Here is a 13,288-nt window from a genome sequence, read left to right on the forward strand (position 1 = left end):
CTGATGTCGGACAAACGGAACCAACGATGAAACTAAACAAGTGTTATGACTTATGGACAACACAAAAATGACAGCACAGACAAAATATGTTCTAAGTATCAGAGAGCAATTTGTACATTTGTTTTTCCGTGCTGTCGTAGTTGTGTTGTCTATAATATTTGCTTTGTTTCATAGTTTGTTCCGTTTATCCGACAACAGCTGATTCAGTCTTGTTTTCTGTAAAAATTTTTTATCTTCATATATTTAAATGTTTTTATTTTCAAACGTTTTTCCATGACAAACAGTGCAAAACTGCAATGGCGTACATCCAATAAAAAACTGCATTAAATCAAAATTTCCCATTGCAAGAATCATTTAAAGAACTCATAAAACCTTGGCACTGCCCATGAAGTCTTTCGGGGAATCCGAAGCTTACGGACGGAATTCCTATCTAAACGTAATGGCAGGCACGGAATTCCTACTAAACGCAATGGCAGGCACGGAATTCCTACTAAACGCAATGGCAGGCACGGAATTCCTATCTAGATGCAATGACAGGCACGGGATTCCTATCTAAACGCATTGGAACGCACGGAATTCCTATCTAAATGCATTGGCAGGCACGGAATTCCTATCTAAACGCAATGGCAGGCACGGAATTCCTATCTAAACGCAATGGCAGGCACGGAATTCCTATCTAAATGCAATGACAGCCACGGAATTCTTATCTAAATGCATTGGCAGGCACGGAATTCCTATCTAAACGCAATGGCAGGCACGTAATTCCTACTAAACGCAATGGCAGGCGTCGACCAGACACTGACTTGGGGCTTGCGCTCGCAGCTCGGGCCTGAACCTGACGTGGGACCGCTTCGAGGAGACGCCGATGCCGATGGCGACCTACCTGGTGGCCTTCCTGGTGTCGGACTTCGCCAGCGTGACCTCGGCAGACGGCAGGCTCAGGACGTGGCAGCGAGGCGACGCCGTGCGCCAGGGCGACTACAGCGCGACTTTCAGCCCCGACGTCCTGGCGGTGCTGGAGAACTACACCGGGGTGGACTACTTCCTGCCCAAGCTGGACCAGGAGGCCGTCCCGGACTTCGCCGCTGGGGCCATGGAGAACTGGGGGCTCGTCAAGTACAGGTGCGACCAGTCAGTCCGACATGATGGTGTTCGACGCCGCCAGTCTGTCCGACATGATGGTGTTCGATACCGCCAGTCTGTCAGACATGATGGTGTTCAACGCCGCCAGTCAGTCCGACATGATGGTGTTCAACGCCGTCAGTCAGTCCGACATGATGGTGTTCGACACCGCCAGTCAGTCCGACATGATGGTGTTCAATGCCGCCAGTCTGTCCGACATGATGGTGTTCGATACCGCCAGTCTGTCAGACATGATGGTGTTCAACGCCGCCAGTCAGTCCGACATGATGGTGTTCAACGCCGCCAGTCAGTCCGACATGATGGTGTTCGACACCGCCAGTCAGTCCGACATGATGGTGTTCGACACCGCCAGTCAGTCTGACATGATGGTGTTCGACACCGCCAGTCAGTCCGACATGATGGTGTGTCACCCATGAAATTTACTTGAAATCCTGGAAAAATTCATGGAAATCCCCTCAGTGATAGTATTTTGAGTCTGGCATCATCCAGACTGTGAAATAATTTTGTTTGTAATGTGTAACACCTTAACTCTCGGGATACGACATCTGGCAGGAACAATTTCTTTGAATGGACCGGAATTTGCATGGCACGGAAATGTGTAACAATCACGTAACTTCCATGTGTGGACGGATGGCCCGATCCAAAATTATAGTATTAACCGTTTGGTGAATGTTAACAAAGTCGGGGTTTAATATTTTTTCAAGTCTTTTTTTTCTCTTGCTTTTACCGGGGCCGTTTCATTACACAGTTTAACCCTTCGCTCTGCAATATCGAATGATTGATAGTCGACGTAGCTGCTTCGGCAGCGAATTCTTGCGGGAGGGTGCGGAAACTGCTTGTTAATCGCGTCAAAGAGATTCTGTTTTGAAAATTACATTTTCGCAATTTTTATAACGCTCGTCCTTATTTTAAAGAATTCTACTTTAGATATCGTGTATATAAGTGTATTTGCAGCTTGAGAACACATGGATTTGCTCGTTACAGAGGTTAGATGTTTACACATGACTAGAGACCTGCAAAATTCGCAGATTCAATGACCTCCAGTATAGACTCTACTACACTCTACACACTCGGGCAAATGCCACCTGTTCATTGGCTGCTGACTTGTGAGTCGTCTCGACTGGGTGGCCTGTGATTCGACACTTCTTTGAACGAGGGCCTCTAATTGGCCCTCATTACTCCAGATTAACAGTGAACCAATTGCAGAAGCAGCGCTAAGGTATAACTATTTGAACTGTAGCATATCACGAAATGAATCAGCGAATTTTGCAGGTCTCTACACATCCCTAACCTTTTTTTCTTGAAATGGTGTTCTATTTTGCACAGTCTTGTTTGAACTACGCCAGGTAAGAGCGAGTTGTGTTTTTTCCTCGTCCCCAGGGAGCGCAACTTGCTGTTCGACGAAGGGAACTCGACATCGTCCAACAAGCAGAGGATAGCCGAGGTGATCGCCCACGAGCTGGCGCACATGTGGTTCGGCAACCTGGTCACCCCGGCCTGGTGGTCGTACCTCTGGCTCAGCGAGGGCTTCGCCACCTTCTTCCAGTACTTCGCCGCGGCCCAGGTCAGCTACTCACTAGTTTCACGGTCTTTTCTAAGGTGGTCGGTCCAAAGACCTTCTTCCAGTACTTCGCCGCGGCCCAGGTCAGCAACTCACTAGTTTCACAGTCTTTTCTGAGGTGGTCGGTCAAAAGACCTTCTTCCAGTACTTCGCTGCGGCCCAGGTCATCTACTCACTAGTTTCATGGTCTTTTCTGAGGTGATCGGTCCAAAGACCTTCTTCCAGTACTTCGCCGCGGCCCAGATCAGCTACTCACTAGTTTCACGGTCTTTTCTGAGGTGGTCGGACTAAAGACCTTCATCCAGTACTTCGCCGCGGCCCAGGTCAGCAACTCACTAGTTTCACAGTCTTTTCTGAGGTGATCGGTCCAAAGACCTTCTTCCAGTACTTCGCCGCGGCCCAGGTCAGCTACTCACTAGTTTCATGGTCTTTTCTGAGGTGATTGGTCCAAAGACCTTCTTCCAGTACTTCGCCGCGGCTCAGGTCAGCAACTCACTAGTTTCACGGTCTTTTCTGAGGTGATCTGTCCAAAGACCTTCCAGTACTTCGCCGCGACTCAGGTCAGCTACTCACTAGTTTCACGGTCTTTTCTGAGGTGGTCGGTCCAAAGACCTTCTTCCAGTACTTCGCCGCGGCCCAGATCAGCTACTCACTAGTTTCACAGTCTTTTCTGAGGTGGTCGGACTAAAGACCTTCTTAAAGTACTTCGCCGCGGCCCAGGTCAGCAACTCACTAGTTTCACAGTCTTTTCTGAGGTGATCGGTCCAATGACCTTCTTCCAGTACTTCGCCGCGGCCCAGGTCAGCTACTCACTAGTTTCACGGTCTTTTCTGAGGTGATTGGTCCAAAGACCTTCTTCCAGTACTTCGCCGCGGCTCAGGTCAGCAACTCACTAGTTTCACGGTCTTTTCTGAGGTGATCTGTCCAAAGACCTTCCAGTACTTCGCCGCGACTCAGGTCAGCTACTCACTAGTTTCACGGTCTTTTCTGAGGTGGTCGGTCCAAAGACCTTCTTCCAGTACTTCGCCGCGGCCCAGGTCAGCAACTCACTAGTTTCACAGTCTTTTCTAAGGTGATCGGTCCAAAGACCTTCTTCCAGTACTTCGCTGCGGCCCAGGTCATCTACTCACTAGTTTCATGGTCTTTTTTGAGGTGATCGGTCCAAAGACCTTCTTCCAGTACTTCGCCGCGGCCCAGATCAGCTACTCACTAGTTTCACGGTCTTTTCTGAGGTGGTCGGACTAAAGACCTTCTTCCAGTACTTCGCCGCGGCCCAGTTCAGCTACTCACTAGTTTCACGGTCTTTTCTGAGGTGGTCGGACCAAAGATCTTCTTCCAGTACTTCGCCGCCGCCCATGTCAGCTACTCACTAGTTTCACGGTCTTTTCTGAGGTGGTCGGACTAAAGACCTTCTTCCAGTACCTCGCCGCGGCCCAGGTCAGCAACTCACTAGTTTCACAGTCTTTTCTGAGGTGATCGGTCCAAAGACCTTCTTCCAGTACTTCGTTGCGGCCCAGGTCAGCTACTCACTAGTTTCATGGTCTTTTCTGAGAAGATCGGTCCAAAGACCTTCTTCCAGTACTTCGCCGTGGCCAAGATCAGCTACTCACTAGTTTCACGGTCTTTTCTGAGGTGGTCGGTCTAAAGACCTTCTTCCAGTACTTCGCCGCGGCCCAGGTCAGCTACTCACTAGTTTCACGGTCTTTTCTGAGGTGGTCGGACTAAAGACCTTCTTCCAGTACTTCGCCGCGGCCCAGGTCAGCTACTCACTAGTTTCACGGTCTTTTCTGAGGTGGTCGGACCAAAGACCTTCTTCCAGTTCTTCGCCGCCGCCCAGGTCAGCTACTCACTAGTTTCACGGTCTTTTCTGAGGTGGTCGGACCAAAGACCTTCTTCCAGTACTTCGCCGCCACCCAGGTCGGTTCCGCCGACTTCAGGTCCGTGAGAGTGCCCAGCTATTTGGAGACTTAACCAAACTAGCTTCTGCTGAACAGTGTGTACATGTAGCACAGCTATAATAAAAAAAATGGGGGTTTTCTGTAAAGTCTGTTTACGGACGATAATTTTACGTGATAACGTCAAAAGAGAACATTGATGAAAAATTGCATACGTGACAATGAGTCATGCTTTTTCGTGCGTGCAGCCGGCGTTCATCGATTTATAAGGCGTTATCACGTCAAAAATAACAGTTGAAGCTCGCTGTCATCACATGTCATGTTGGGATTTTTTTCCTCGTACAGACGTTAAAAAATCTATTCACCCGTTACAGCGATAGTCGATTTTAATCGGTAATAAATTTTCTGTTTATCCTCAAATAATGTGGAGTAATTTTTCCTCTTTACATATAAATTATATTTTTTTTCTAATTTGAAAACTTATTTCGGCTAAGTAGTAGTTATTAAAGATGGTTTATAATTTTTTTAGCTTTTCGTCGAGAGAAAAAAACTGCTTTTATATTTATGACTACATTTATGACTATCAATGGGTTTACAAAATCAAATCAATGAATCTCTGTCTCTAAAAACATTAACTTATTATAGTTTTTATAATCACACAAAATGTTTATTACAAGTAATTATTAAAACTGAACTATTTCTCTAAGCTTGAAATATGTATTGCGTTTTTACGATGTGTTGGTTAATCGTAAGGGTGTGGTAACCACAGGTCGAACCAGAGATGCGATTGGCGGAGCAGTTCGTGATGCTGCAACACCACACGGCCTTCCAAACTGACTCCCTTCTTACGACTCACCCTATGACAAAGGAAGTCTTGTCTACGGAAATAGGGACGCTGATATCGCAAATAGTCTACAATAAAGGTAGGATTTCCATAATACTTAACAACTTGAAAGTCATATCATAGATGTCCTTCGAAATAACAATTCCTTGTAATATAACATTGACTTTTAAGTTTTATCAGTGTGGTATGAATTAGTAACACAAAAGTCACTGAAAATGTAAGTGGTAATTTATGTCAGATTTGTAAGTTTACGCAGTTCACCTGGAATAAGTGCTTTCAGCAAGAATTTTTTTGGATACAATATTGTGAAATACTGGCGAAATCATGAACACATGTAAAAACAATTCCAATGATTTGCTGTATGAGCTCACTTATTTAAAGCAACTTTCACTAAGTTAGTATTCTACTACATATATTTTCTGTAGTGACTAAAAATTATTTTCACAGTATCTTAAGGTAAATGATGTAACGTAAAGAGTCTCTCTACGCAATTTAAATCCTTACTGTACATTAAGGTTAACGAACCATTCACCACCAAACAATGCGCTTCTTCCTTGCAATGGTTTATTTATTCTGTTGCATCCTATATATGTTGTCATTTAGTGTTCTTGTCTCTAAATGACGTAGAAGTAGTTCGCGAAGAAGAGTGGCATTAGGCTTACTTCTGCCGAATGTTCAGACATTTTCCAAACAAATATTTTTGCTCGTTCAGGCGATTGAAATGCCTTGGTATGAGACGTACTTTCTATGTCCTTTGCAGCTGCGTCTGTACTTCGGATGACTCAGCATTTCCTCACATCAGATGTTTTCTACGCCGGTCTGAACATATATCTAACACAGATGTAAGTACCAGGCCTTTTATTACAAATATTTTCAAATCACTGGACATTGCTATTGTTTTGATAGTTAATTAAAGATGTAAAAAAATTAACACACGATTGCGAGTGTTTTTTCTTTATTTTAAGTCTGAACACAAATTTATGTTATAGCACAAAATAAATTAAAAAATAAGAGGTTTATTTGGAAACAATATAATGACTACAGATCTATAATAACTAATGAAAAAGTAATATTAATGCAACATAAAAAAAACTTAAAATTTTGATTAAATTAATTGAAAACGGAGTGTTTAGAATTAATTTATATTGCTTGTAGACAAAATCATTATTTCTGATAAATATACATACATGACGTGTGAGGATCAAAGTTTGATATGACCAGCATTAAGTAAGCGTTAATTTAAGTGAAAATATTTATTTTGTAAATCAGGAAAGGAACATTAGAAACAGTTTGTCCCCATGAATATGCTAAAAAATTAATAACATTTCACTTGTACCTAAACAATGTTTTTTTTTTTTTGCAATAGATTTTAAAAAATGCAACATTGCAGTTTTTAATGTATATATTTTTACAAAGTTATACTCCATTTAAAGTCCGAGTTAAAGTACATTTTTATGGACGTACGTTATTGCTAGTTTTTCACTGCATATCACAGAGAATTGCCATAACTGATAATAAATATGAATCTACAATACATAGAAAATCAAGCTAGAATCAGCTAATGTCAAATGTTAAATTTATAACAGCACAAGGAATTACATTGAAGGAATTAATCGGGGAAAAAAAATATCATAGTGCAGATGAACACCATGGGCTGACAACGAAGAGACCGCTGCTGTTACAAGACCAGAAAAAAATATAACAACGCCTTTGACAACACATCGACAAACAGACGAAAACGACGATGAAACAAAAAGACGAACACAGTAGTCTTCCTAAGTCAAATCGGCTTATTTTGGGCTTGTTTTTCTGTCTGTGTCTTTATATTTCTGGTCCATCCTTTTGGTTTCTCTATGATAAGAGACCGGAAAAATTCGCGAATTCATTTCGCGATAGACTAAAATACACATATTTATACCTCAGTGGTGCCTCTGCTATTGGTTCACAACTCACCTGGATGACTCTGGGCCAAATGAGAAACGCCCCACCAAAGATTTATCGAATCACAGGCTGCTACGTTTGGGACGTCTCACAAGACAGCAGCCAATGAGTGGGTGACATTTTGACCGAGTGTACTTAGAACTATGGAGTTCATCCTGCACGTCATTGAACCTGCGAATTTTTCCGGTCCCTATCTATGACTAGGGACCGGAAAAATTCGCGGATTAAATGTCCTCTAGGATAGCCTCCATTATCCTCTGCATTTCTCAAGTAAACACGCGTGTTCATTGGGTACTAAATTGTGAGGCGTCTCCACTGGGTAGCTTGTGATTCGACGCTTCTTTGGTCGATAGTCTCTCATTGGCCCAGAGAGCTCCAGTTAAACTGCGAGCCAATAGCAGAACTAGCAGAAATGTACACATGTTTGAATTTCAGCCTATCACGAAATGAATCCGCGAAATTTTCCGGTCTCTATCTATGACTAGAGACCCGGAAAATTCGCGGTTTCAATGACCTCCAGGATACACTCCAATATCCTCTACACACTCGGGCAAATGCCAACTGTTCATTGGCTGCTGACTTGTGAGTCGTCTCGACTGGGTGGCCTGTGATTCGACACTTCTATGAGTGAGGGTCTCTAATTGGCCCTCAGTCCTCCAGATGAACAGTGAACCAATGACAGAAGCAGCACTTAGGTAAAATTATTTTAATTTTAGCATAACACGAAATGAACCCGCGAATTTTCCGGGTCTCTATCTATGACATGCAGTGGAAAACAGCAATGACGTATGTATGTAAAGAACGTTTCAAATCAAGCTTCCCCGTTGCAAGAACGTGAAGTGAGACGTGCGGGGACTCGGTGTGTCCGGCAGGGCCAACGGGACGGCGGTCCCTGAAGACCTGTTCGCGGCCCTGCAAGAAGCATACTCGCAGCAGTCCGAGGGACAGCGGGTGGACGTCGTCCAGGTGCTGGACTCGTGGACCAGTCAGCCGGGCTACCCGGTCCTCACCGTCACCAGGGACTACGCCGCCGGCTCGGCCAACATCAGCCAGGTAGTGCACTCAAGTAGTGCGAAGCAGTTACTCCGAGCGCAGGGTCCAGGGTGTGGGTACGCCATCTTGGATTGTGACGTCACGGCGGCCATCTTGGATTGTGATGTCACGGTGGTCATTTCGGATTACATTGAACTGGACTTGACCACCATATTGTATGACATTGACCCCGATCGCCATCTTGGATTCCGCCATTTTGTTTACTAGAATTTTTCGCCATTTTAATTATATGGTCACGTCCGCCATGTTGTAAATCCGTTCGCAGGTGGCGCCCGACCACGATTGTTAGCTTTATTACTAAGAAAAACCGTGCAAAAGCTTATTTACTTAAAAAGCAAGTAAAAAACATAATTTGGTTTTTAATCGACCTATCATGTGTGTGAATTGTTACTGTAGCAATTCATTATAATTTATTTATATTATTCTTGTGTAACCACACTCTGTAACTCACATATAATGATATTTAAATGGTTTAAACACTATGAAAAATGAAGGAGCTAAAATAATCACGTTATTTGTGTGATGCTGTTAGCATAATCCAGTGAAGTTGACAATTAATTATGTTATATAACTAAATCATTTTCATTCATTTCATTTTCAATCATATTTTATTTTGGAAGTATAGCCGCCTTGAATTAATGCCACTGGCTGAGATAACCAACTATTTTGTTATAAGATTTGAAAAAGCAATTTGAATGTATTTGATGCTGTGATTACTAAAGTAGTTGTAAATTCCATTTTTTAATTTTAACCCCTCTTTATCCACCCTTTACAGCAATAGTTGGTTGTATCAAAAATTATTTCAGACAAAAGTTTAAAATAAAAATTATAAGAGTTACAAACAATTTCAACGGATTCGATTGTGTACCTTCGAAAGGAGTTATTCATTTTTTTGTCCTCCAACCCTTGTTTTTTTTTACTACTTGCTATTCTGTAAAAATGTATTTAGACAATGTTTTTTTGGTATTAAACCTACGATTTATAAAACTTTAAAATGGACATGATATTCGTAATATTATAAGAATTATAGTGATTTTAATGTTTTTCAAAAAAAAAATCCCATTTCTACCCCTTTGGTCGGATTTTTCCAATTAACGAACTCGACCGAGATTTTCCATTATTATATTTTATGTAACAGTTTAGAAGTGGTTTGTGAAAATTTACGGCAGTTATAGTGTCCTTAAAAATGATATATATATATATATAAACTTTTACGTGGACGATGGTTTTGGGGTTATGGACCATGAAATCAATATGATTTTTTTTTTGGAAGTCACACCATGGAAACTCCTACAATAGGCAGTACTTCTTATAAATCTATATAAAAAATGTATGTACGCCCATTAGAAGTTATACTTTTTGTCATAATTAAATAAAACATAATTAACATCAAAAGGTAAAGAAAGCACAGCGTTCATTATATTAAAGAAAACAAAAAAAGGGGTACATATCCTCGATGTAATGTTTTTTTCAAAAACAATTTTCTTGGAAAAATAATTTTAAATAAACCTGAAAATTTTCAAATTTTTAGAATCTGTATCCTCTAGTTTCAGCATTAGATATATTTTTTATTCGTTTGAAAATAAACGTAATTCTACGTTGTGTACCTTGCGTTTGAACACAACCATTCGAAACTCCAGTACGCATTGGAATTCATCGTGTTAAATATCCATAGTACGGTGCAAGCGCATTTCGTTACATCTAAAGCCTTATCATCCACGCGGATGAAGAAATATAAATTCAAAAATAATAACTTAAATTATAAAATTCAACTTTAACACACATTTTTTGCTTATTAAACCTCAAATTATGTGTTTATACGGTTATTCTTAAAATTATTTTTAAAGATTTGTAATTTGTTACAACTTCGACAAGCATTGAATTTTTTTATTGTTTTGACTATGTTTTTAAAAGTTGAGGAATTATTTGTTTCTTTTTTCAGTTTAGCCACGAGGAGAATTAATGTTTTCCTTAATCTTTATTCGATATTTTTCTCTGCAGTGGTCTTTGCTAGAATTGCTTAATCCGGCTAGCTTAGGCTCTAGAAATTTTATGTGTGTTGGTCATGACGAAACTATGCGATTCATCTTAATCAAGTAATCTGATACGCAAAGCTTGTAACGAACCTAGATTGATAAAAAAGTATTATCGCTTGCAACTTATGGTGAGAGATTAACGTGGATCAAAAGATTGTCTATTCCGAAACTGTCTTATTAGCGATTAGTCATAGTGCTATCTTTGAATGACGTATTTCTCTATCTTTCTGTGGTTTACGTTTTGTTTAACTTGATTTGTAATTGAAAAAAAAAACACTATATGATAATGATTAAATAGTACAAACATTTAATAAAATTATTCGAGAAAAAATTCGTATACTGAATTAAATATATATAATTATATATGTATGTTATATATGTGAAAGGGATGTTTATGTTATTTAGCACCGCCGCAAACAATTTAAACAGTCAAGTGCAAGAAAGAAGGGCGTACTTGCTTTTGACTTGACCAGTTTTTTTTTTTTTTAATGTTTTGTTGGGTGTGCTAAGATTACGCTTGTGGATTCAAGTTGAATATATGTGAAATCAGTAGCCGTGAACTTACGATTCTACGTAAATGTAAGGTGAACACATTCCAAAAATTCATTCCAAAATCGAACGCCCCGCTCCTGAGCATCATGCTTTTCGTTACGCTCTGTTGAGTCATCGCTTTGACTTACCCTAACTGCTGCAAATAAATTTCAACAAAAAAAATTGTAAGTCGGTTTACGGACGATAGTTTAACGTGACAACGTCATTACAAAACATTGATGAAATGATTTCATACTTTTATGGATAAAATTGAATCATTTTTAGTGAATTATCACTATTTTGTATGGATACAAAGCAGGAGTGAAATGAAATCTACAATTTAATTGATAAATTTACTTTTATTTGCTCTCATTAATTCAAATATGTTTATTACTTTAACGAAGAGATTATTTTAACTTTAACTTTTGTACATGTTTGCTATTTAACTTCTTCCAATCCGTGTTATTCTGCTAAGGATAGGACGATGATAGGAAAAGTAGGAAACGAATGGGAGTGTTTCAAGTTTAATGTGCCTCGAAAAAGTCAAATCGATGGTTGTTCCAATCGGGTGGAAGAGAGATAGATGCGCCGCAAACGTACAATGAGCGTAACGCGACAATGTGCGTTACGGGACACTTTTTCGTGCGTGCAGCCGGCGTTCATCGATTTATTATACGTTGTCACGTCAAAAATATATATGCATATAAATTTTCAGAAGCGGTTCTTCCTGAGCAGCGGCGATGCTGCCGACGGCACCAACAACACCAACTACACCTGGTGGATCCCCATCACATACACCACGCAGCGAGACCTGGACTTCAACAGCACAGCTCCCCGGACGTGGCTGAACGCCACGGAAGCCGCCATCACCAACATGAGCGCCTCGCGCAGCCAGTGGGTCATATTCAACATACAAGAAACAGGTGCGGGAAAAAAAAAAAAAAAAATTTTTTTTGCGCGTAGGGAGACTGGACCAAAGACATGAACTCCAGCCAAGACAACCATGCATCAATATTGTTGCAAAAAAGTATATGCATTGTGGAGTTTACATTGGTTTAAAAAATAAATATTGTATGAAAATACGTGAAGTTGGTATCAACATCAAATTTCTAGTGTGAAACACACAATTTCACCGCGGAGTTACGTCTCTTAAAGACAAAAAAAAAGACTTCACAAGAAAAGTATAGCAATTATCACAAAATCTCCATAAACCTCAAGGCTAAACCTAGGTCTTGCACTGAATTAAATAACCATTGTAATGATGGCTCGTGTAGATTGTAGTTTCACAAGAAAAGTATGGTGATTATCTCAACATCTCCATAAACCTTAACGCTAGACTCAGGTCTTGCACTGAATTAGAGAACCATTGTAATGATGGCTCGTGTAGATTGTAGTTTCACGAGGAAAGTATGGTGATTATCACAAAATCTCCATAAACCTGAAGGCTAAACCCAGGTCTTGCACTGAATTAAAGAACAATTGTAATGATGGCTCGTGTAGATTGTAGTTTCACGAGGAAAGTATGGTGATTATCTCAACATCTCCATAAGCCTTAACGCTAAACCCAGGTCTTGCACTGAATTAAAGAACATTTGTAATGATGGCTCGTGTAGATTGTAGTTTCACGAGGAAAGTATGGTGATCATCACAAAATCTCCATAAACTCTAAGGCTAAACCCAGGTCTTGCACTGAATTAAAGAACCACTGTAATGATGGCTCGTGTAGATTGTTGTTTGGGAAATATATCCGATGGAGATCAAGCGGTCCCTGTTACCGCAGGCTTCTACCGCGTGAACTACGACCCGGAGAACTGGCGCCTGCTGGCCGGCTACCTCGACTCGGAGTACTTGGACGAGATCCACGTCCTGAACCGCGCCCAGCTGCTGGACGACGCCCTCAACCTGGCCCGCGCCGGCCAGCTCGAGTACAGCGTGGCGCTGCCGCTCACGCGCTACCTCGCCAGGGAGACCGACTACATCGCCTGGTACCCGGCCCTCGCCGCCCTGTCCTTCCTCGACCAGAGGCTCCGCGGCCTGGGGGAGTACCCCCACCACGTCTTCCAGGTGATGCTCGCAACTACCGTCCACACTGGTCCCAACAGAAACAATTTATATATACTGCCCTGAATGCTGGGTTAATACCCGTACCACATCTTCCAGGTGATGGTCTCACACACCGTCCACTCCCACATCCACTATTCACAACAGAAACAATTTAGATAACCCTCCTGAATACTGGGAGAGTACCCCCACCACGTCTTCCAGGTGATGCTCCAAGATACCG

General features: G+C 41.5%; 1 protein-coding gene across 1 annotated transcript in view; it reads left to right on the forward strand.

Moving 5' to 3' along the window:
* The window catches only part of LOC134535381 (aminopeptidase N-like), a 34,195-nt gene that overhangs the window by 15,246 nt on the left and 5,661 nt on the right, over positions 1-13,288 (forward strand). The window contains exons 6-12 of the mRNA XM_063374455.1: positions 823-1,122; positions 2,524-2,707; positions 5,369-5,522; positions 6,204-6,285; positions 8,257-8,437; positions 11,720-11,927; positions 12,785-13,068. Of these exons, the coding sequence (XP_063230525.1) occupies positions 823-1,122; positions 2,524-2,707; positions 5,369-5,522; positions 6,204-6,285; positions 8,257-8,437; positions 11,720-11,927; positions 12,785-13,068 (1,393 nt within the window). The remainder of the gene's footprint in view (positions 1-822; positions 1,123-2,523; positions 2,708-5,368; positions 5,523-6,203; positions 6,286-8,256; positions 8,438-11,719; positions 11,928-12,784; positions 13,069-13,288) is intronic.

Source organism: Bacillus rossius, chromosome 8 (assembly GCF_032445375.1).
Source record: "Bacillus rossius redtenbacheri isolate Brsri chromosome 8, Brsri_v3, whole genome shotgun sequence".
Taxonomy (NCBI): domain Eukaryota; kingdom Metazoa; phylum Arthropoda; class Insecta; order Phasmatodea; family Bacillidae; genus Bacillus; species Bacillus rossius.